Source organism: Triplophysa rosa, unplaced genomic scaffold (assembly GCF_024868665.1).
Source record: "Triplophysa rosa unplaced genomic scaffold, Trosa_1v2 scaffold139_ERROPOS793776, whole genome shotgun sequence".
Taxonomy (NCBI): Eukaryota; Metazoa; Chordata; class Actinopteri; order Cypriniformes; family Nemacheilidae; genus Triplophysa; species Triplophysa rosa.
Window position 1 is genome coordinate 403,549 of NW_026634143.1, and position 22,973 is coordinate 426,521.

The window sequence follows — 22,973 nt, forward strand, 5'->3', positions numbered from 1 at the left end:
AATGTAACACCTTCACTTTAAAGTACTTTTTTGATCTGGATGAGATCTAGGCTACTACATGAGATCAAGATCCCACAGCACTTGTATGTAGAACGGCACAGCTCAGACTGACCAATGAAAGACCACCGGACTGCTGACCGCATGAAACGTAAATATCAGTATTTTATTATTATTATAGTAACTTACAGAAGTGTATACATTTTATACAAACATATACAACTCACAACAAAAGAAAATAAAAAAAAACAATTACATAAAATATAACTTGGGGTATACATGTGAAAAGAATAACAATTATGTCAGGGGTAAAAAATCAAGTACGTAGATTTAAATAACATATAATAGTCTTTTTTTTGCTTTTTTATATTGCCTAAAGTATGTCCATGCTGTTTAATTTCTCTTACAAACTGTTCAAAATTTGACTTTGACCCATCTTTCATATGTGACCCATATGTGATATATACCAAGTATAACAAAAAGTTGTACCAGAAAAGATATTGTACTCTTAGAATCACTGGTATCTTGTACAAAAATAAAGATGACATCATAAAGATCAATTTGAATTAAAGTTTTTAATAATCTAGAAGAAAAACTAGAGACGTCAATCCAAAACATTTTTTAATATATTATATACAATCAAAGAAAAGATGTCTCACAGATTCTTTTGTAACACCACAGAAGTTTCCACATACATTTCTAATGTAGCCTATCTATTACTGCAATAATACTGTCTTTAACAATATTCATATCTTGTTATTTAGACCTTGCCATAAGTGTATTCTCTTATAGTTTATGTGATGAGCTGATTATCATATTTAACAAATAATCCTTTATTTATTTGTCTAATTAGAAATAAAGTCTTAACCTTATGAAAAAGAGAACATTCTGCCGTACATGCAACTCAGTGGAAGGGATCCAGTGGATTGTGTCTGTGTCCACTGTCTCCTGTTGTATGCTGACCGGACTGAAGCTCGGTGTGATGATGATCTACTGCTGTCAGCCATCTGCTTCTTGTGTGTCAGTTTGACCGTAAATGCGTCGAGTTGATGATGGGATATTTGCATTGCCACATGATTCGGTGTGGATTTTGTACTTTTGGAGAAGATTTCAACACTCTTTCAAGGAATACATTTGATTGACATCGAATTTGTTAAAAATTAGGCTATTCCAAAACATCGAAAATCTTAGATTGTGAGCTAGTTTTGGATATTTCACGCCGTGAATTAGATTGTGAAGATGAAAAATCAGTTTCAGATTTGAGAGGTTGTGATTTCTGACTTGTAATTGTACTGTAAAAGTGAAGTAAAACACAAAGATTATAATGTACTGCACACTGTTTGTCTATTGTACACATTCATGACTGCCATCTGCAGATTCACTCTCAAGTTTGATCAGCTACAGTACACGGTGTAGTGTAAATATGCACAGAATAAAGACATTGTTAATAATAAGTTGTCCCACACGTGGCAAAACTCAACGTTTGTTAAATATTTGATGCAAACAAAAAGACATATTAAATACTCAAATCTGGTTAGTCCATATTAGTCACAGGGCAAATAAATCATTTCTTTTAAATGATTACTTCTATGATCAGAAATGTTATCAAAGATTTGCCTGAACGAAGACAACAGAATCATTCCAAGTTCTGCTTTATTCCAACATTATTCACTCGTACCAGCACAGAGAAGATATTCTGGTGCAAATATAATGAAGAAGAAGAAGAAGAAGAGAGGGATATAGAGATTGAAGGGCAACTAAGAGCAGAACAGCAATAAGAAAGCAAAACTTTGCTCGTCTTAAATATAATTTAACGCAAACATTCAAGAACCTACACAACACCAGTGCATGAATATATTCATAAGCAGTTCATCATTTCATAAATCATAGAGTTTCATAATGTTGATATACTATATGATAACCTCATGATATGGCATAGATTTGTGTACATGCAGAAGGGAGTCATTCACATGGTGTACGCCACCCAGTAGATGACGTTGACCACGGCGAAGGTGAAAGGGAAGACGGCGCGAGCGTAGATGTCGATGGTGTCAGCATCGATGGGTTTGCATTTGCAGCATTTCTTGTCATCGCCGCTTTCTTTCTGCGCTCGACGGGACTGAGCGGCACGCACCTCGCTGCTGTCCTCCTGCACGTTGGGCGGAGCGTCCGCGGACCGCTGGGCTCGGCTCTGTCTCTTTGAGATGAGGAGGCCCTGATTCATGCCAGCCACAGACAGCGAGAAGAGAACCATGGCCTGCTTTCCATTCTTCACCATAGACTACAAGAGAACATCAACACGAGACAAACGTTACTCAACAAAAAAACTCAACAAAAACACAATACTCACAATGTCAGATGTTCACTACACGATTATGAATTCACAAAACAACATCACAATATCCATAATATTTGGAAAAAAGTTTAAACCATGCTACGTGTCCTTTTCAACGTTTTGGCCAAATATTTCTAGTATTTATTTAGATAATATCAATAACGTGATTGTTAATATCATGGTAGGCTATATGGCGACCAGTGTTGGGTAAGTTACTCTCAAAAAGTAATTAATTACTAGTTACTAATTACATATTCAATAGTGTAATTAGATTACGGTACAAATTACTCTCTCCAAAAAGTATTGAATTACTTATTACTAATGACTTTCTATATCCTATATCAACCTTGATTAGTCAAGTGATTCAAGGATAGACATGAAACGGCTCTTTTAATTCATTCAAATAAATAATATTAAACTACATGAAGTACTCTTATTAACTGACCAAAGTATTACAAATGTGAGAATTATACATTAAAGCATACATTTTAAAGTTAGACTTTGAATTTTGATGTCAATTCCACTATTGCACACACATATATTACACAAAGTATTTAGTTTAATTCCTTCCGAAGTAACTGTAATTAAATTACAGAAAAAAAATAAGAGTAATGCCTTGACTTTTTCAAGAGAAAAGTAATTACTTGACAGTAACTCATTACTTAGTAACTAGTTAGACCCAACACTGATGGCGACACCCCTAACTGTAAATGAATGGTTATTTTCTCAGCACCTCGGTGCTCTTGTTGCTCTTGACTTTGGCTTTCTCCTTCTTGCTGTAGTCTGCATTATAGTGAGCAAAAGCATATTCAATCAAGGCAGCGAATACAAAGACATAACAGATCCAGAAATACACGTCCAGAGCTTTGATGGCAGAGGCGCGGGGCAGCGACGAGCGAGCGCTAACCATCAGTGTCGTCATAGTGAGAACTGTTGTGATCCCTGAAAACAGCAACCACAAATCATGTTGTTAAGTGATCTACTGCATGTTAAATGTTTTTGTTTGATTTGTATTAGCGAACGGACCTAAAGAAACCCTAGCAGGCACAGCTGATTGGCTGATCCAGAAGGAAACCCACGACATGGCGACCAACAGGATGGAGGGCATGTAGGACTGGATGATGTAAACTCCTCGATTCCGTCGTAGCTGGAAACGCAAACTGAGTCGCGGAAACCGTCCCGCTGTATCGAAGATCATTCAAAAATTTGTAAACAAAACTGATTTGTATGACAAAAGTAAAAGTGGTTTCAAAGTCAAGCTTCACAGGCTCACCAGATTTAAAGTTCATAATTTCCGTCACAAAGCGATAATCTGTGATGGTAAACTGGGACAGCTCCAGTTTGTCCAGTCCGTGGATTTGTCTCTGACTGTCTGACCAGTGATAAACAATGTCTTCTGAAGAGTAACCATCTGCAAACCAGACAAATCATCAATCTGTATATCTCCACCGTTTTTGATTCTTTTGGTCTGGCCTTATTGTTGTCATTTGTTATTGTCAGTTTTAATCTAGACATGTTTGTTTTGTCTTGTTATTGGTTCATGTAGATAAAAGTTTTCCTGGGACTCACAGCTTTCCAGGTCCAGCATACATTCCTGTTCATCCATGGGGTATTTGGTAAGGTCCATGTCACAGGCCACTGTAGATGTTATTCTGAAAGACAAACAATCCAACACAGTCTCACGGGAATTCATTTGTCACAAACTGTAATCTATACATTCGTGTTAATCGACAAGAATTTCACCCTTTTTTCGTAAGAGTAAGCATGACTTTCAGTCTAACGTATTATAATTCGCGGTATCATTCAAATGTATGAATATATACATCAACGCAAACTGATGGGAATTCATACCTATTTTACAAGGTGTCTCATTCGTGTGAATTCCTGTTTCCTACGATCTCATTGGTGTGTTTTGTAATGATTTGACTTTGCCCCTGTGATGTTAGGTTTAGGGGCGGGGTTAGGGTGGGCCTTTATCGTTGCTTTGCCACCTCGTAAAACTCATGATTTTAGCTAAATTAGCTTTTGCGGCTGTGATTTTAGGGTTTGAGGTGAGGTAAGGTGTTGGTTGGCCTCCTCCTAAAATATTTACAACTTATTTTAATATCAGGTTATTAATATATAAATGTACATACATACGCAGTTTGTGTATTAAAAGTCGTGCGAGTGTCGAGTGACACGAAAAAAAGGATTTAAATTCATGTCCATGAACACGAATAAATAGATTCCAAATTTCGTGCCAATGCCACGATCTGCCTTGAGACTGGGTTGAACGATCACACAAGACATGAATGTGCTCACAGTTCCATACAAACACAATGGGGGTTTTGAGTAAATCTCTTTGGCTACTCCAGTGACTGAATGGCTTTATAGAATTAAAGGACATCTATCAATATTTCATGTCTTTTTACAGCGTAATGAAATGTGATGAAATATACCGGCTGCTGTACAGAATGACTCCATCAGGCTGCAAGCGAATGAGCTTGTTCTCCACCGTAACATCATGAAACCAGGCGAATTTGGCATTCACAATGAACGTGTCTGGTACCCAGAGTTTGTCTACAAAGCGGCTGTCCAGACCCAGAGTTTTATTTGTGTGGTTGTAGGACAGACGATCATCTCTCCAGCTCTGACGCAGAAACACAGTCATGGTGTATTCCTGAAAACACAACACACGGTGATCATGTACTGTATCAAGAATATCACAAAGAGATTCTTTTCTATAGAATGTGTGTGGAATGTAAAAGCTGACTTTTTAAAGGACATCAACTACCCTCCAATTCCTGTCTAACAGCTAATGACATTTTTTCCCCACAGAGAAAAGGACCATCATCATCATCACCAGCAGCCAGTTCACAGCATCACAAATCCTACAACATGGATCAGTCATAAGCCTACTGTCATCTGTCTCTGAAGAGCAGTGTGGAGACTTCACCCACCTGACTATCTGCCATGTCAATCAAATCGTCTTCAAATCCATCTTTTCTCTTCAACAGGTTGTTTCTATTACAATAACACCGACAACCTGTCCTTCCTCACTGGCACTTTGTGAAACTGGTTTCTCCACAATCATACTCAACCCTTCAGCTGTTGACTACAGACGTGCCTCAATCCTCACTTTAACAAGATGTTTTCAACCAGGTGTCTGTTTTCTCAGAACATCCTACTGGATAAGCAGTTGGGCTTCACAGGTGAACAAAGGTAGATGACCAATTCCATCTAATGGTCACTGGAGTTCCTCAAGGTTCAGTACTTGGACTACTCCAGTTCTCCATATACTGTACACATCTTTGGACCCATTGTGCAGGCATGTGGCTTTTCTTAATACTGCTCTACAGACACCTACTTTTCTTTTCAACCAGACGACACACTGGAGAACGTGAATTATGGCCAGCCTGGAAGACAACCTTGGCGTGAATAAGTACCTTAATGTGTCACCAAACAACATTTGGTCCCCAATTTTCTCAGTTCTTCTGTATTTCAGTTAAAAGACATTGACGAAGAAGAATGTGAGTGTTATTTGTGACAAACAGCATCTTTAGGGGACATGATGATTGGCTCTGGAGCAGATACAAGGCTAAATGCAGATATATTTTTGGAGAACTCTGAAGTCATCTCAGGCGTCCATCCCAAAGCTACTTGTGCCTCTTGTGTATATGCCAACAAAAGCCACGAGAGACATCTAAGCAAAGGTGTGGGATGATGGACCAATTTTACTTATTCAGCCATCTTCACAAACCATTAAACAGTTATTTATCTTACAGAAATTCAGTAGAAACTACTTACTAAAAAGCTAAAATTGGCAAGAAAGCTGATCCTTCACATATGAATAATATCAGTTTTAATTGATAATACATTTGAATAATCACACCATGTAAAGTCAGTCTGACCGGCTTTATATATTCTAGGGCTAACATGTAAAGGCTCTGTCTATTTTTGTATGGAGGATATAAATATATTAGCTTCTTTCCCAGCACACCATCTGTGACCTGCTAAAAATCAGCAGCCAAGATTCTCCTCTCCCCAGTGTCCTCTTCACGTCATGAGAAAAGAGTGCGAATCTTCCATCCACATACATTATACAGTCTCATTTCAAGTCACAACAAAGAGTGTGTCGTCAGTATTACTAACAGTATTCCTCAGTTTTTCGCAAGATCCCAATGATATTAGTTTTCATTGCCTCAACAAATGTATTTTAACACTCTGTCGCATCAGACAATGAAAACTTATCTTTAAAATATAAAACTTGTAAACACAAAGGCGTGTTTACTGTGCTGTATGACTTCATATGGACAACTTTCATGGTGTACAGATTCTTTAACAACAACAAATCTGTCAACAGCATATAAATTAGGACATGAGAATTGACCTTTCTTCTTGAAGGAGATGAATAAATGAACCTGTGAATGTATTCAGGTCTCTTTGCTTGTGTGTGAAACTGAGCATATGAGCGTCCATGTGTTGATTATGATTTCATATGATGGTCAAGAGTAGTGCATGCATGTTGCCATGGCAACTGTGTCAGTAAAAGGCTCAGCAGCAGCATCTGTATTATTCACTCGCTCTGTGCTGTTACTGTGAAATGCCGTACAGTGCATCTGAGATACAATGACCATATTCATACGTTACCATGTTGGCTTCTGAGATATGGTCAATACTGGCTACTTCAACAGCCATGGCCACGTTTACAGGAGGTCCTGTGAGGAGAAAAACAGTTTGCTGAGTGGCCGTGGCTTTGACATGGAAGGCTAGAACAAAACCAATGAACACTTCAACACACATATTCTGCTTCATATGAAGAAACAGTCATCAATGTCTCTAATCCCGTACATGACATACTGCGGTTGTTACTATAAGATTACCAAACGGGTACCTTGTACCTGGACCTTACAGTCAATTCAACTGATTTTGTGGGCTGAAGAGACTGAGGAGGAGGATTGTACACATTCTTGATGTATTTTGTATTTGTTATTCTTTTGGCAATGCAACATTCAGTGTTTGAGAAATTTGCTCGTGAAACAGTCCAGTTTCTGAATAGAAGCAGAACAGTGTTAGGATGCTTTACTGTTTTACATCACTCCACCACAGGAACTGATGAGACAACATTATAGTTTGCAGTGGACATCACAGCAGATGCAGTAAATCTCATCACATTGTACCACTCACGTAATGCAGTGGAAGATGCAGGCAAGAGATATAATATCAAACGAAACAAACAAAGGGGGAAAATGAAAAAACCTAAACACTGGGGGAATAAAACGGAGGGACCGATAACAAATAGGATCTGACTAGGACGCTAGCAAACAACAAACCTTATCGGGATGACAATTACACCAGAGACGTGACGTGACAGAGATCACAGATAATACAGACAGGATGAACGACATGACAGGATAAACAACAATGGCCACGTGTCCTCCACACATAACAAAACAAGCACAAAAGACATGGCACCGTCACAACTCCGTCCACAGACCAGAAACCTCATGATAGGAAGGACAGAGTTGTGACACCACTAATGTTTTTTTTTAATTACTTGAAAGTTTTGCCTTTTTTTGGTAATGTTTTTATTGAATGTCTATTATTTGCATTGTTGAAAAGATCATGGAAGGGTTGGGCTTTGTTTTGATTTATAGCTGCAGGTATTCTCAAGTGAAGAAAGCACATTGGGCAAGCTAAAGTGAAAGACTTGTCTCGACTTTCTCTTAAAGACAGCATGAATTGAAAAATTAAGTTTTATGGAATATTGTAGTGTTTTTATAAGCGACTTATCTGTGCACTTCATAATGTTTTTTTATTCATGTGCCCTCGTGATTTTTACAACCTGGTCTCATTGGAAATACATACCTCTGTACAATTTTTTGCAGCGCCACAAACCACGTACCATCAGGTAGCCTACATATTGCTACAGTTTTGAGACACAAAAGTCCACTGGGGGCGCTAAAGAGAAGAACTGTATTGGTCCGCTTGACTAGAGAACTGAAACGATTTTATCAATACTTATTATTTGTACTTTAATATACTGTATATTTTAGAGCACCTAACCCCACTCCTACCCTAAACCTAAAAGTACCCAATTCCCAACCATCCCAACGAGGCATGGTTTGTTGAAACTCAAAAAATCTAACTCAAAATCTAAAAATCAAAATCAAAATCGCGTGCTTAAGAAAAAAAATCTACTATGCTTAAGGTTAGCGCGTGACGCAATCGGAGCGGAACAACCAATGCCGTTTCATAACGAAACCAGTCACAAGACACACGAGCCACTGCCATTTCACTGCCAACACTGACGAAACAATTCACGCACAGGCGGCAATTCTTAAGATTCTGTCGCTGTGCGCACCCGGGGGTCTGTTGTTTGGCCTGGAAACGTTTGGAAAATTGCACTTTTTGAATAAACAGCGTGGCTGTATCTTCCTGTTACATGTTGTTTTTGTCATGGCTCTGCTTCCTTAGTCATGTTTTTCTTGGTCCTGTAGCAGAGCCATGACAAGGTCTTTGGTTATGTGTGGAGAGAAACATATTGTTGTCCGTTTGACAATAATATACGTTCTCTCCAGTGTCTTGTCATTGGCCCCATTCCTCTCGTTTCCTCGTTATCCTTCCCTAAGTGTTTGATTACCCACACCTGCCCCGTGTCGTTATCCCTCGTTTGTCTCTCCCTATTTATACCCTCATGTTTCTTTGTCTTGTGTTCGTGGATTATATGTATGTGAGTGTACTACGTTGTGTATGCGGTGTGTTTGTGGTGTTACCCTGGTTCCTGGTCTCTGCCTTGTCCTTGATGTGTGAGTTTTGTGTGTTTACCTTGTTTACCCTGTCGTGTTTTTTGTGAGACGTTTGGTCGAGTTTTTGAGTTAGGTTTTTGCTTCTTTTTGGTTTTACGTTTTGCCCCCACGTGGGAAGTCTTTTGTTTTGTGTATATATACTTCTTAGTTTCGTTTTTCCCCCATCGAGGGTGTTTAGTTTGTGTTTTTGTAAGTAATAAATATATCTTGTTTAACCCCTTCACTGCCTGCCTGCGCTTGGGTTCTTCAGCCACGAGAACCGTGACAGAATCCACGAACCAGAACTGAACCCAGCAGGCTACCATGAACAATTCACCCACCGACCGATGGTCTTGCACCTCCAACCCGGTATGGTGGGAGGCAATAGCCTCCCAGTCACACGCTGGAGGAGGACCATTTCCCGCCCAGCGCCAGCGTCCCTTGCTGGACTACGCCCGGGAGGTCGAAGCCCGGAGGGGTTCCGTCCCCGAGGTGTTGGTCCGGGCCTACCTGGTGGCCGGGATGGACGACCCTCCACCTTTATCGGAGCGAGAGGAGATTGTGTATCAGCCGTTCCCACAGTTAGTGGAACGGCTGCAGCTTCGAGAGGAGTCAGTCAAGGACTCCTTTCCCAGCTGCCATCTGACCTCCTCTCGTCCCGGTTTGGCGTCCATCCCGGAGGGCGGCATGGTGGGTACCCTCACCCTGGGGGACTCGGCGCCTTCCTCCACTAGCTCCGCAGCTCTTGTCTCTGGTGCATGCGGCGAGCCGGTGCAGCAGTCCGGTCGCCGGTCCGTGCAGTCCGGTCGGTCAGCCAGCGTCCAGTCCGGTGCAGCCCGGCGTCCGGTCCGCAACGGTCCTCCGTGCAACGGTCCGGCTAACGCGTCCGTCTGTGTCCTAGTCTTGTGTCCAGTCTCTGTGTCTAGGTCTGTGTCCAGTCTGTGTCCTAGTCTTGTGTCCAGCCTGTGTCTAGTCTTGTGTCCAGCCCTCCGCGGCGCGTCGTCCGGTGATCAGCCGGCGTCAAGCCATGTCCAGCCGGCCTTCCAGCCGGCGTCAAGCCATGTCCAGCCGGCCTTCCAGCCGGCGTCAAGCCATGTCCAGCCGGCCTTCCAGCCGGCGTCAAGCCATGTCCAGCCGGCCTTCCAGCCGGCGTCACGGCTAGCCGCGAGCTGTCCAGCCGGCCTTCCAGCCGGCGTCAAGCCTGTCCAGCCGGCCTTCCAGCCGGCGTCAAGCCATGTCCAGCCGGCCTTCCAGCCGGCGTCAAGTCCATGTCCAGCCGGCCTTCCAGCCGGCGTCAAGCCTGTCCAGCCGACCTTCCAGCCGGCGTCAAGCCCTGTCCAGCCGGCCTTCCAGCCGGCGTCAAGCCACTGTCCAGCCGGCCTTCCAGCCGGCGTCAAGCCTGTCCAGCCGGCCTTCCAGCCGGCGTCAAGCCCTGTCCAGCCGGCCTTCCAGCCGGCGTCAAGCCCTGTCCAGCCGGCTTCCAGCCGGCGTCAGCCCTTCCAGCCGGCTCCGCGCTCAAGCCCTGTCCAGCCGGCCTTCCAGCCGGCGTCAAGCCCTGCCGCCAGCCGGCCCCGGGGAGACTCCCAGGGCCAAGGACTGTTCCCCCCAGGACTCCTCCTACAGTCCCCGGACTACGCGCCCTAGAGCGCAGCCGGGGACTGGGACTTCTCCCCACCTCCCATGACTGCCCCCTATGGGCCCTTGTTTGTGCCCCACCCCCCCTCCCATGTTTGTTATTTTTATTGTCTCACCCCATCCCTATTGTAATTTTGTCTTGTTTGCCTACTTATTCTGTTCTCCATGTTTTGTCTGGTCTTGTCTTTGTCTCAGTCTTGCCTTGTCTTGTCCGTCTACCCCTTGGTGAGCACCTGGAGGTGCTCAATTAAAGGGGGGGCTTCTGTCATGGCTCTGCTTCCTTAGTCATGTTTTTCTTGGTCCTGTAGCAGAGCCATGACAAAGTCTTTGGTTATGTGTGGAGAGAAACATATTATTGTCCGTTTGACTATAATATACGTTCTCTCCAGTGTCTTGTCATTGGCCCCATTCCTCTCGTTTCCTCGTTATCTTTCCCTGAGTGTTTAATGTCTCACACCTGCCCCATGTCGTTATCCCTCGTTTGTCAATGCCTATAAATACCCTCTTGTTTCTTTGTCTTGTGTTCGTGGATTATATGTATGTGAGTGTACTACGTTGTGTATGCGTTGTGTTTGCGGTGTTACCCTGGTTCCTGGTCTCTGCCTTGTCCTTGATGTGTGAGTTTTGTGTGTTTACCTTGTTTACCCTGTCGTGTTTTTTGTGAGACGTTTGGTCGAGTTTTTGAGTTAGGTTTTTGCTTCTTTTTGGTTTTACGTTTTGCCCCCACGTGGGAAGTCTTTTGTTTTGTGTATATATACTTCTTAGTTTCGTTTTTCCCCCATCGAGGGTGTTTAGTTTGTGTTTTTGTTAGTAATAAATATATCTTGTTTAACCCCTTCACTGCCTGCCTGCGCTTGGGTTCTTCAGCCACGAGAACCGTGACAGTTTTATCTTGTATAATATACAAACAGTCAGGTTTAGGGCTGGGGTCAGGTTACATGCTTAAATACGTCTAAATTGTGCGTACGAAATAACTAAATACGACGTCTGATTAAATTCAAAGTCATTACACCCCAATATAATATTGTGTTGTTAACGTTACTGTTGTTGGAAATTGTGATACCGGGTTGCAATATGTACCTTTTGTGGTTCTGCAAAAAGTGTACGTTACAGAGGTACATATTTCCTATGAGACCAGGTTGGATTTTTAATCAAAAACGTTGACCTCCTCACACACATCTCAATCTCCTGGGGTCTCATTTATAAAACTGTGTGGATTTCATCCGTAAAGTGTGCGCACGCACAAAAGGAAGATTTTGAGAACCTGCCAAAATTCCCTTTATAAATCCCAGTCACCAGAAGGGTGTGCGTAAATGAATCTCCATAACCATATACGTATGAAGCTCGCAATGCCTAGTTTTACTAGCCTATAGCCTCATCTGCATATCATTTCCATATGTAGATTTCCATCCACATCACAGTACAAGACATTGATATGAGCCAATGGATCCAGCAGTGTCCATCATAATAACAAAGTGTGCACCGGTAATACTTGCTCTCGCTAGAAATATTTTCAGAAATAAAACATTATTTTCTCAGAACACAAGTTCTGCAGTTCTAGCGCAAGTGCTAGAAATATACAGTTTCTGTACTTTTTGTTTAGCTTCTAGATGTAACCTGAGGAATATTTAATCAAATGTGTATATGAAAGCAAAAACTTATATATTTTAGTTGATTATTCTGCTTTCTTTATTACTTCAGATGTACAGATGGTCTGAAGTGTCCATACGGTTTTTAAATGGATGAAAGCATCGGGCAAATGTTCCTGATGAACAAGATGGCGCCGCAGATGGCTGCCTCGGTGTTGAGCTCTCCAGTTGTTTTAGTGTCTTTGTTAGTTTGTCCTGTTTTATGTTTTTCCCATAGAATCAGTTTCACAAGAGATGAACTGCTGAACATCCATTTACTCGCCACGAGAGTTTTCCTCGTTCATTCTCGTGTGTGTTTACATTCCACCGCAAGCGCACGTGAGCGTGGCGTTACAACAGCTCGCCGATCACATCACGGACACTGAGCAACAACATCCGGACTCTGTTATTATTATTCTTGGCAACTTTAATCAGGCAAAACTTACACTCGAGCTGCCAAAATACAGACAACACATCACATGCCCTACCGGAGACAAAAATATTTTGGACCATTGCTACGCCACAATAAAGAATGCATATCGCTCTGTCCCTAGAGCAGTTTTAGGACTGTCTGATCACTGCCTGGTTCACCTTATCCCAGCCTACAGGCAGAAACTAAAAGCTGCCAAACCTATGGTAAGGACTGTTAAAAGATTAGATTTAGATTAGATTCAACTTTATTGTCATTACACATGTACAAGTACAAGGCAACGAAATGTAGTTTAGGTCTAACCAGAAGTGCAATAAGCAAGTGCAGGATATACAGTTGTGCATAAATACATAAATACAGGATAAAGCAAAATTATGAAGAATTTACAAGTGGGAATGTACTATGACCATTATATACAGATGGCTATTTACTGAAAACAGAAATTTACTGATGGATATGTACAATATAAATTAGACTATGCAGAACAGTAGTGCAATGAATATAAAGTGTGCATAAATTATGGACAGCAGCTATTAAGTTAAAGTAAACAGTGCAGTAGATGAGTTATTACAGTATTCAGTACATAGTACTGGAGTGCAAATGATGAGGTATATGTGTAATAATCCAGTAGTGCAAATAACATTAGTACATAGTACTGGAGTGCAAATGATGCAGTATATGTATAAATAGTCCGGAAGAGCAAGTAAACATGTAGTACATGTGTAGACAGTCCAGTCGTGCACTTGATAGGCCTGTAGTGCAATAAACAAAACAATNTTGGTGGTTTAAAGCCCTGTCCACCTTCTTACTTCTCATTGAACACAGGAGGACCCCTATGTGACAGCAGTATTCTCAAAACGGGTGTAGTAGTTAGTGCTTTGGGCATGACATTGGCAGGTAGGTGGTTTGAAGTCCCGGTCCTCTTTGACTTTGTTTCTCATTGAACATAGGAGAAACTCCCCTCACAGCAACATTCTTAGTTGTCATGAATGCACATATAGTGAAAAACAATAAGTTTGATCCCTGCTCACATGCAACACGGTTTGTCTCATCGAGCATTTATTCATATATACAGAGACATGCAAAACTGTCAAGGCCACACACTACATGTTACACATGACAGGATTATATTTAAAGCAGGTTGGAGGTAATTTTGGGACAGGATCTGTTTTTCATAACTGTCACGTTTCTACCCCCCTGTTAAACGTATTGCATGGATGCATATATTGCCAGAAACAATTCGTTTGATGCATGCTCACAAGCAACACTGTATGCCTCATAAAGCAATCATACATATTTACACAGATATGCTAAAATTCCAAGCCCACGCACACTACATGTTACACATGACAGGATAATATTTGAAAGGGTTTGGAAAAATTTAGGGGCAGGATCTGCAACGTTTCTACCTTGCCTGCCTTCACATTGCTTCGGTTTGGGATAGGCAGGTTGGTGGTTTAAAGCCCTGTCCACCTTCTTACTTCTCATTGAACACAGGAGGACCCCTATGTGACAGCAGTATTCTCAAAACGGGTGTAGTAGTTAGTGCTTTGGGCATGACATTGGCAGGTAGGTGGTTTGAAGTCCCGGTCCTCTTTGACTTTGTTTCTCATTGAACATAGGAGAAACTCCCCTCACAGCAACATTCTTAGTTGTCATGAATGCACATATAGTGAAAAACAATAAGTTTGATCCCTGCTCACATGCAACACGGTTTGTCTCATCGAGCATTTATTCATATATACAGAGACATGCAAAACTGTCAAGGCCACACACTACATGTTACACATGACAGGATTATATTTAAAGCAGGTTGGAGGTAATTTTGGGACAGGATCTGTTTTTCATAACTGTCACGTTTCTACCCCCCTGTTAAACGTATTGCATGGATGCATATATTGCCAGAAACAATTCGTTTGATGCATGCTCACAAGCAACACTGTATGCCTCATAAAGCAATCATACATATTTACACAGATATGCTAAAATTCCAAGCCCACGCACACTACATGTTACACATGACAGGATAATATTTGAAAGGGTTTGGAAAAATTTAGGGGCAGGATCTGCAACGTTTCTACCTTGCCTGCCTTCACATTGCTTCGGTTTGGGATAGGCAGGTTGGTGGTTTAAAGCCCTGTCCACCTTCTTACTTCTCATTGAACACAGGAGGACCCCTATGTGACAGCAGTATTCTCAAAACGGGTGTAGTAGTTAGTGCTTTGGGCATGACATTGGCAGGTAGGTGGTTTGAAGTCCCGGTCCTCTTTGACTTTGTTTCTCATTGAACATAGGAGAAACTCCCCTCACAGCAACATTCTTAGTTGTCATGAATGCACATATAGTGAAAAACAATAAGTTTGATCCCTGCTCACATGCAACACGGTTTGTCTCATCGAGCATTTATTCATATATACAGAGACATGCAAAACTGTCAAGGCCACACACTACATGTTACACATGACAGGATTATATTTAAAGCAGGTTGGAGGTAATTTTGGGACAGGATCTGTTTTTCATAACTGTCACGTTTCTACCCCCCTGTTAAACGTATTGCATGGATGCATATATTGCCAGAAACAATTCGTTTGATGCATGCTCACAAGCAACACTGTATGCCTCATAAAGCAATCATACATATTTACACAGATATGCTAAAATTCCAAGCCCACGCACACTACATGTTACACATGACAGGATAATATTTGAAAGGGTTTGGAAAAATTTAGGGGCAGGATCTGCAACGTTTCTACCTTGCCTGCCTTCACATTGCTTCGGTTTGGGATAGGCAGGTTGGTGGTTTAAAGCCCTGTCCACCTTCTTACTTCTCATTGAACACAGGAGGACCCCTATGTGACAGCAGTATTCTCAAAACGGGTGTAGTAGTTAGTGCTTTGGGCATGACATTGGCAGGTAGGTGGTTTGAAGTCCCGGTCCTCTTTGACTTTGTTTCTCATTGAACATAGGAGAAACTCCCCTCACAGCAACATTCTTAGTTGTCATGAATGCACATATAGTGAAAAACAATAAGTTTGATCCCTGCTCACATGCAACACGGTTTGTCTCATCGAGCATTTATTCATATATACAGAGACATGCAAAACTGTCAAGGCCACACACTACATGTTACACATGACAGGATTATATTTAAAGCAGGTTGGAGGTAATTTTGGGACAGGATCTGTTTTTCATAACTGTCACGTTTCTACCCCCCTGTTAAACGTATTGCATGGATGCATATATTGCCAGAAACAATTCGTTTGATGCATGCTCACAAGCAACACTGTATGCCTCATAAAGCAATCATACATATTTACACAGATATGCTAAAATTCCAAGCCCACGCACACTACATGTTACACATGACAGGATAATATTTGAAAGGGTTTGGAAAAATTTAGGGGCAGGATCTGCAACGTTTCTACCTTGCCTGCCTTCACATTGCTTCGGTTTGGGATAGGCAGGTTGGTGGTTTAAAGCCCTGTCCACCTTCTTACTTCTCATTGAACACAGGAGGACCCCTATGTGACAGCAGTATTCTCAAAACGGGTGTAGTAGTTAGTGCTTTGGGCATGACATTGGCAGGTAGGTGGTTTGAAGTCCCGGTCCTCTTTGACTTTGTTTCTCATTGAACATAGGAGAAACTCCCCTCACAGCAACATTCTTAGTTGTCATGAATGCACATATAGTGAAAAACAATAAGTTTGATCCCTGCTCACATGCAACACGGTTTGTCTCATCGAGCATTTATTCATATATACAGAGACATGCAAAACTGTCAAGGCCACACACTACATGTTACACATGACAGGATTATATTTAAAGCAGGTTGGAGGTAATTTTGGGACAGGATCTGTTTTTCATAACTGTCACGTTTCTACCCCCCTGTTAAACGTATTGCATGGATGCATATATTGCCAGAAACAATTCGTTTGATGCATGCTCACAAGCAACACTGTATGCCTCATAAAGCAATCATACATATTTACACAGATATGCTAAAATTCCAAGCCCACGCACACTACATGTTACACATGACAGGATAATATTTGAAAGGGTTTGGAAAAATTTAGGGGCAGGATCTGCAACGTTTCTACCTTGCCTGCCTTCACATTGCTTCGGTTTGGGATAGGCAGGTTGGTGGTTTAAAGCCCTGTCCACCTTCTTACTTCTCATTGAACACAGGAGGACCCCTATGTGACAGCAGTATTCTCAAAACGGGTGTAGTAGTTAGTGCTTTGGGCATGACATTGGCAGGTAGGTGGTTTGAAGTCCCGGTCCTCTTTGACTTTGTTTCTCATTGAACATAGGAGAAACTCCCCTCACAGCAACATTCTTAGTTGTCATGAATGCACATATAGTGAAAAACAATAAGTTTGATCCCTGCTCACATGCAACACGGTTTGTCTCATCGAGCATTTATTCATATATACAGAGACATGCAAAACTGTCAAGGCCACACACTACATGTTACACATGACAGGATTATATTTAAAGCAGGTTGGAGGTAATTTTGGGACAGGATCTGTTTTTCATAACTGTCACGTTTCTACCCCCCTGTTAAACGTATTGCATGGATGCATATATTGCCAGAAACAATTCGTTTGATGCATGCTCACAAGCAACACTGTATGCCTCATAAAGCAATCATACATATTTACACAGATATGCTAAAATTCCAAGCCCACGCACACTACATGTTACACATGACAGGATAATATTTGAAAGGGTTTGGAAAAATTTAGGGGCAGGATCTGCAACGTTTCTACCTTGCCTGCCTTCACATTGCTTCGGTTTGGGATAGGCAGGTTGGTGGTTTAAAGCCCTGTCCACCTTCTTACTTCTCATTGAACACAGGAGGACCCCTATGTGACAGCAGTATTCTCAAAACGGGTGTAGTAGTTAGTGCTTTGGGCATGACATTGGCAGGTAGGTGGTTTGAAGTCCCGGTCCTCTTTGACTTTGTTTCTCATTGAACATAGGAGAAACTCCCCTCACAGCAACATTCTTAGTTGTCATGAATGCACATATAGTGAAAAACAATAAGTTTGATCCCTTCTCACAAGCAACACTGGTTTGTCTCATCGGAGCATTTATTTCATATATAGCAGAGACATGCAAAACTTGGTCAAGGCCACACACTAACATGTTACACATTGACAGGATTTTATTTAAAGGCAGCATTGAGTTAATTTCTGTTGAACGAGGATCCTGTTTTTTCATAACTGTCACGATTTCTACCCCCCTGTTAAACTTATTGCATGGCATGCAATATATTTGCCAGAAACAATTCGTTTGATGCCATGCTCACAAGCAACACTGTATTGCCTCATCAAAGCAATGCATACCATATTTAACACAGATATGCTTAAAATCCAAGCCCACGCATACACTACATGATTTACCAATGACAGGAGAATAATATTTGAAAGGGGTTTGCGAAAATTTAGGGGGGCAGGTTCGGCAACGTTTCTTACCTTGCCTGGCCTTCACATTGGCTTCGGTTTGGGTAAGTGGGCAGGTTGGTGGTTTTAAAGCCCTGGGCCACCTTCTTACTTCTCATTGAACACAGGAGGACCCCTATTTGAACAGCCATATTCTCAAAAACGGGTGTAGTAGTTAGTGCTCTTGGGCATGACAATTGGCAGTTAGGTTCGGTTTGTTTAGTCCCGGGTCCTCTGTTGACTTTTTTTCTCATTTGAACATAGGAGAAAACTCCCCTCACAGCAAACATTGTTAGTATGTCATGAATGCCACATAATAGGTGAAAAAACAATAAGTTTGATCCCTGCTCCACATTGCACTATCGTTTGTCCTATTCGAGGCATTTATTCATTATAATACAGAGAACATGCAAAACTGTCAAAGCCACACACTTACATGTTACACCATGGACAGGATTATCATTTAAAGGCAGGTTGGAGGTTAGATTTTGGGATCAGGATCCTGTTTTTCATTAACTGTCACGTTTCTACCCCCCTGTTAAATGGTATTGCATGTGGATGCATTAATTGCCAGAAAACAATTCGTTTGATGCATGCTCACAAGCAAACACTGTAATGCCTCATAAAGCAATCAGTACAACTTTACACAGATATGCTAAAAATTCCAAGCCCACGCACACTACCATGTTACACCATGACAGGATTAATATTTGAAAGGGTTTGGGAAAAATTTAGGGGGCAGGCTCTGCACCGTTTTCTAACCTTGCCTTGCGCTTCACATCTGCTTCGGTTTGGGGATAAGGCAGGTTGGTGGATTAAAGCCCGTGTGCCACCTTCTTACTTCTCAATTGAACCACATGAGGACACCCTATGTGACAGCAGTATTCTCAAAAACGGGTGTAGTATAGTTAGTTGCTATTGGGGCATGACATTGGGCAGGTAGGTGGTTTGAAGTCCCGGGTTTGTTTTTTCTTCTTTGACTTGGTTTCTCATTGTGAACCATAGGGAAAACTCCCCTACCACAGCAACCATTCTTAGTTGTCGATGAATGCACCATATAGTGAAAACTAATAAGTTTGATGCCCTGCTCACATAGCAACACGGCTTTGTCTCATCGAGCATTTACTTCATATTTTACAGAGACCATGCAAAACTGGTCAAGCACACACACCTACATGATATACCACATGACAAGGATTTTATTTTAAAGCAGGGTTGGGAGGGTAATTTTTGGTAGAGGATCTGTTTTATATAAACTGTCACGATTCTACCCCCCCTGTTAAACTTATTGCAATGATGGCATATATTTGCCAGAAACAATTCGTTTGATGCCATGCTCACAAGCAACACTTAATTGCCTCCATAAAAGCAATTCATAACATATTTACACAGATATGCTAAAATTCCCAAGCCCCCGCACACTACATGTTTACACATGACAGGGATAATATTTGAAAGGGGTTTGGAAAAATTTTAGGGGCAGGATCTGCAAACGTTTCCTACCTTGCCTGGCCTTCACATTGCTTCGGCTTTGGGATGGGCAGGTTGGTGGTTTAAAGCCCTTGTCCCACCGGTCTTAGCTTCTCATTGAACACAGGGAGGGACCCCCTATTGTAGACAGCAGTATTCTCAAAAATACGGGTTGTAGCTAGTTAGTGCTTTGGGCGCATGACATTGGCAGGTAAGGTGGTTTGGAAGTTCCCTGTCCTTCTTTGACTTTGTGTTTCTCAGTTGAACATAGGAGAAACTACCCTCACAGCAACATTCTTAGTTGTCAATGAATGCACATATAGTGAGAAAAACAATAAAGTCTGAGATCCCCTGCTCACATGCAACCGACGGTTTGTCTCAGTCGAGCATTTTATTCATATTTACAACAACATGCAAAACTGTCAAGGCCACACACTACATGTTACACATGACAGGATTATATTTAAAAGCAGGTTTAGGGTACTCTGTGGGACAGGCATCTGTTTTTTCATAACTGTGCACGTTTCTACCCCTGTTTTAAACCGTATTGCATGGATGCATTATATTGCCCAGAAACAACTTCGTTTGATGCATGCTCACAAGCACACACTGTATGCCTCATAAAGCCAAATAAACATAACATATTTTACACAGATTATGCTAAAATTCCAAGCCCCACGCACACTACATTTTAACACAGGACAAGGATAATATTATGAAAGGGTTTGGGAAAAATGTTAGGGGGCAGGATCTGCAACGTTTACTACCTGTCCTGCCTTCACATTGCTTCGCGTTCTGGGATAAGGCCAGGTTGTGGTGTTTGAAAGCCCTGTCCACCTTCTTACATCTCATTGAACACTATGAGGGACCCCCTATGTGACAGGCAGTATTCTCCAAAACGGGGTGTAGTAGTTAGTGCTTTGGGCATGACATTGGCAGGTAGGTGGTTTGAAGTCCCGGTCCTCTTTGACTTTGTTTCTCATTGAACATAGGAGAAACTCCCCTCACAGCAACATTCTTAGTTGTCATGAATGCACATATAGTGAAAAACAATAAGTTTGATCCCTGCTCACATGCAACACGGTTTGTCTCATCGAGCATTTATTCATATATACAGAGACATGCAAAACTGTCAAGGCCACACACTACATGTTACACATGACAGGATTATATTTAAAGCAGGTTGGAGGTAATTTTGGGACAGGATCTGTTTTTCATAACTGTCACGTTTCTACCCCCCTGTTAAACGTATTGCATGGATGCATATATTGCCAGAAACAATTCGTTTGATGCATGCTCACAAGCAACACTGTATGCCTCATAAAGCAATCATACATATTTACACAGATATGCTAAAATTCCAAGCCCACGCACACTACATGTTACACATGACAGGATAATATTTGAAAGGGTTTGGAAAAATTTAGGGGCAGGATCTGCAACGTTTCTACCTTGCCTGCCTTCACATTGCTTCGGTTTGGGATAGGCAGGTTGGTGGTTTAAAGCCCTGTCCACCTTCTTACTTCTCATTGAACACAGGAGGACCCCTATGTGACAGCAGTATTCTCAAAACGGGTGTAGTAGTTAGTGCTTTGGGCATGACATTGGCAGGTAGGTGGTTTGAAGTCCCGGTCCTCTTTGACTTTGTTTCTCATTGAACATAGGAGAAACTCCCCTCACAGCAACATTCTTAGTTGTCATGAATGCACATATAGTGAAAAACAATAAGTTTGATCCCTGCTCACATGCAACACGGTTTGTCTCATCGAGCATTTATTCATATATACAGAGACATGCAAAACTGTCAAGGCCACACACTACATGTTACACATGACAGGATTATATTTAAAGCAGGTTGGAGGTAATTTTGGGACAGGATCTGTTTTTCATAACTGTCACGTTTCTACCCCCCTGTTAAACGTATTGCATGGATGCATATATTGCCAGAAACAATTCGTTTGATGCATGCTCACAAGCAACACTGTATGCCTCATAAAGCAATCATACATATTTACACAGATATGCTAAAATTCCAAGCCCACGCACACTACATGTTACACATGACAGGATAATATTTGAAAGGGTTTGGAAAAATTTAGGGGCAGGATCTGCAACGTTTCTACCTTGCCTGCCTTCACATTGCTTCGGTTTGGGATAGGCAGGTTGGTGGTTTAAAGCCCTGTCCACCTTCTTACTTCTCATTGAACACAGGAGGACCCCTATGTGACAGCAGTATTCTCAAAACGGGTGTAGTAGTTAGTGCTTTGGGCATGACATTGGCAGGTAGGTGGTTTGAAGTCCCGGTCCTCTTTGACTTTGTTTCTCATTGAACATAGGAGAAACTCCCCTCACAGCAACATTCTTAGTTGTCATGAATGCACATATAGTGAAAAACAATAAGTTTGATCCCTGCTCACATGCAACACGGTTTGTCTCATCGAGCATTTATTCATATATACAGAGACATGCAAAACTGTCAAGGCCACACACTACATGTTACACATGACAGGATTATATTTAAAGCAGGTTGGAGGTAATTTTGGGACAGGATCTGTTTTTCATAACTGTCACGTTTCTACCCCCCTGTTAAACGTATTGCATGGATGCATATATTGCCAGAAACAATTCGTTTGATGCATGCTCACAAGCAACACTGTATGCCTCATAAAGCAATCATACATATTTACACAGATATGCTAAAATTCCAAGCCCACGCACACTACATGTTACACATGACAGGATAATATTTGAAAGGGTTTGGAAAAATTTAGGGGCAGGATCTGCAACGTTTCTACCTTGCCTGCCTTCACATTGCTTCGGTTTGGGATAGGCAGGTTGGTGGTTTAAAGCCCTGTCCACCTTCTTACTTCTCATTGAACACAGGAGGACCCCTATGTGACAGCAGTATTCTCAAAACGGGTGTAGTAGTTAGTGCTTTGGGCATGACATTGGCAGGTAGGTGGTTTGAAGTCCCGGTCCTCTTTGACTTTGTTTCTCATTGAACATAGGAGAAACTCCCCTCACAGCAACATTCTTAGTTGTCATGAATGCACATATAGTGAAAAACAATAAGTTTGATCCCTGCTCACATGCAACACGGTTTGTCTCATCGAGCATTTATTCATATATACAGAGACATGCAAAACTGTCAAGGCCACACACTACATGTTACACATGACAGGATTATATTTAAAGCAGGTTGGAGGTAATTTTGGGACAGGATCTGTTTTTCATAACTGTCACGTTTCTACCCCCCTGTTAAACGTA

At 41.7% G+C, this 22,973-nt stretch overlaps 1 protein-coding gene across 1 annotated transcript in view; it reads right to left on the minus strand.

Annotated features, from left to right (window-relative positions):
• Nucleotides 1-553: 553 nt before the first annotated feature.
• gabrd (gamma-aminobutyric acid type A receptor subunit delta) overlaps nucleotides 554-22,973 on the minus strand; it is a 31,041-nt gene continuing 8,621 nt past the window's right edge. Inside the window, exons 3-9 of the mRNA XM_057326823.1 lie at nucleotides 6,962-7,029; nucleotides 4,771-4,991; nucleotides 3,902-3,984; nucleotides 3,606-3,743; nucleotides 3,359-3,514; nucleotides 3,066-3,274; nucleotides 554-2,278 (exon numbers count right to left, since the gene is read on the minus strand). Coding sequence (XP_057182806.1) covers nucleotides 1,964-2,278; nucleotides 3,066-3,274; nucleotides 3,359-3,514; nucleotides 3,606-3,743; nucleotides 3,902-3,984; nucleotides 4,771-4,991; nucleotides 6,962-7,029 — 1,190 coding nt within the window. The 3' untranslated portion in view covers nucleotides 554-1,963. The remainder of the gene's footprint in view (nucleotides 2,279-3,065; nucleotides 3,275-3,358; nucleotides 3,515-3,605; nucleotides 3,744-3,901; nucleotides 3,985-4,770; nucleotides 4,992-6,961; nucleotides 7,030-22,973) is intronic.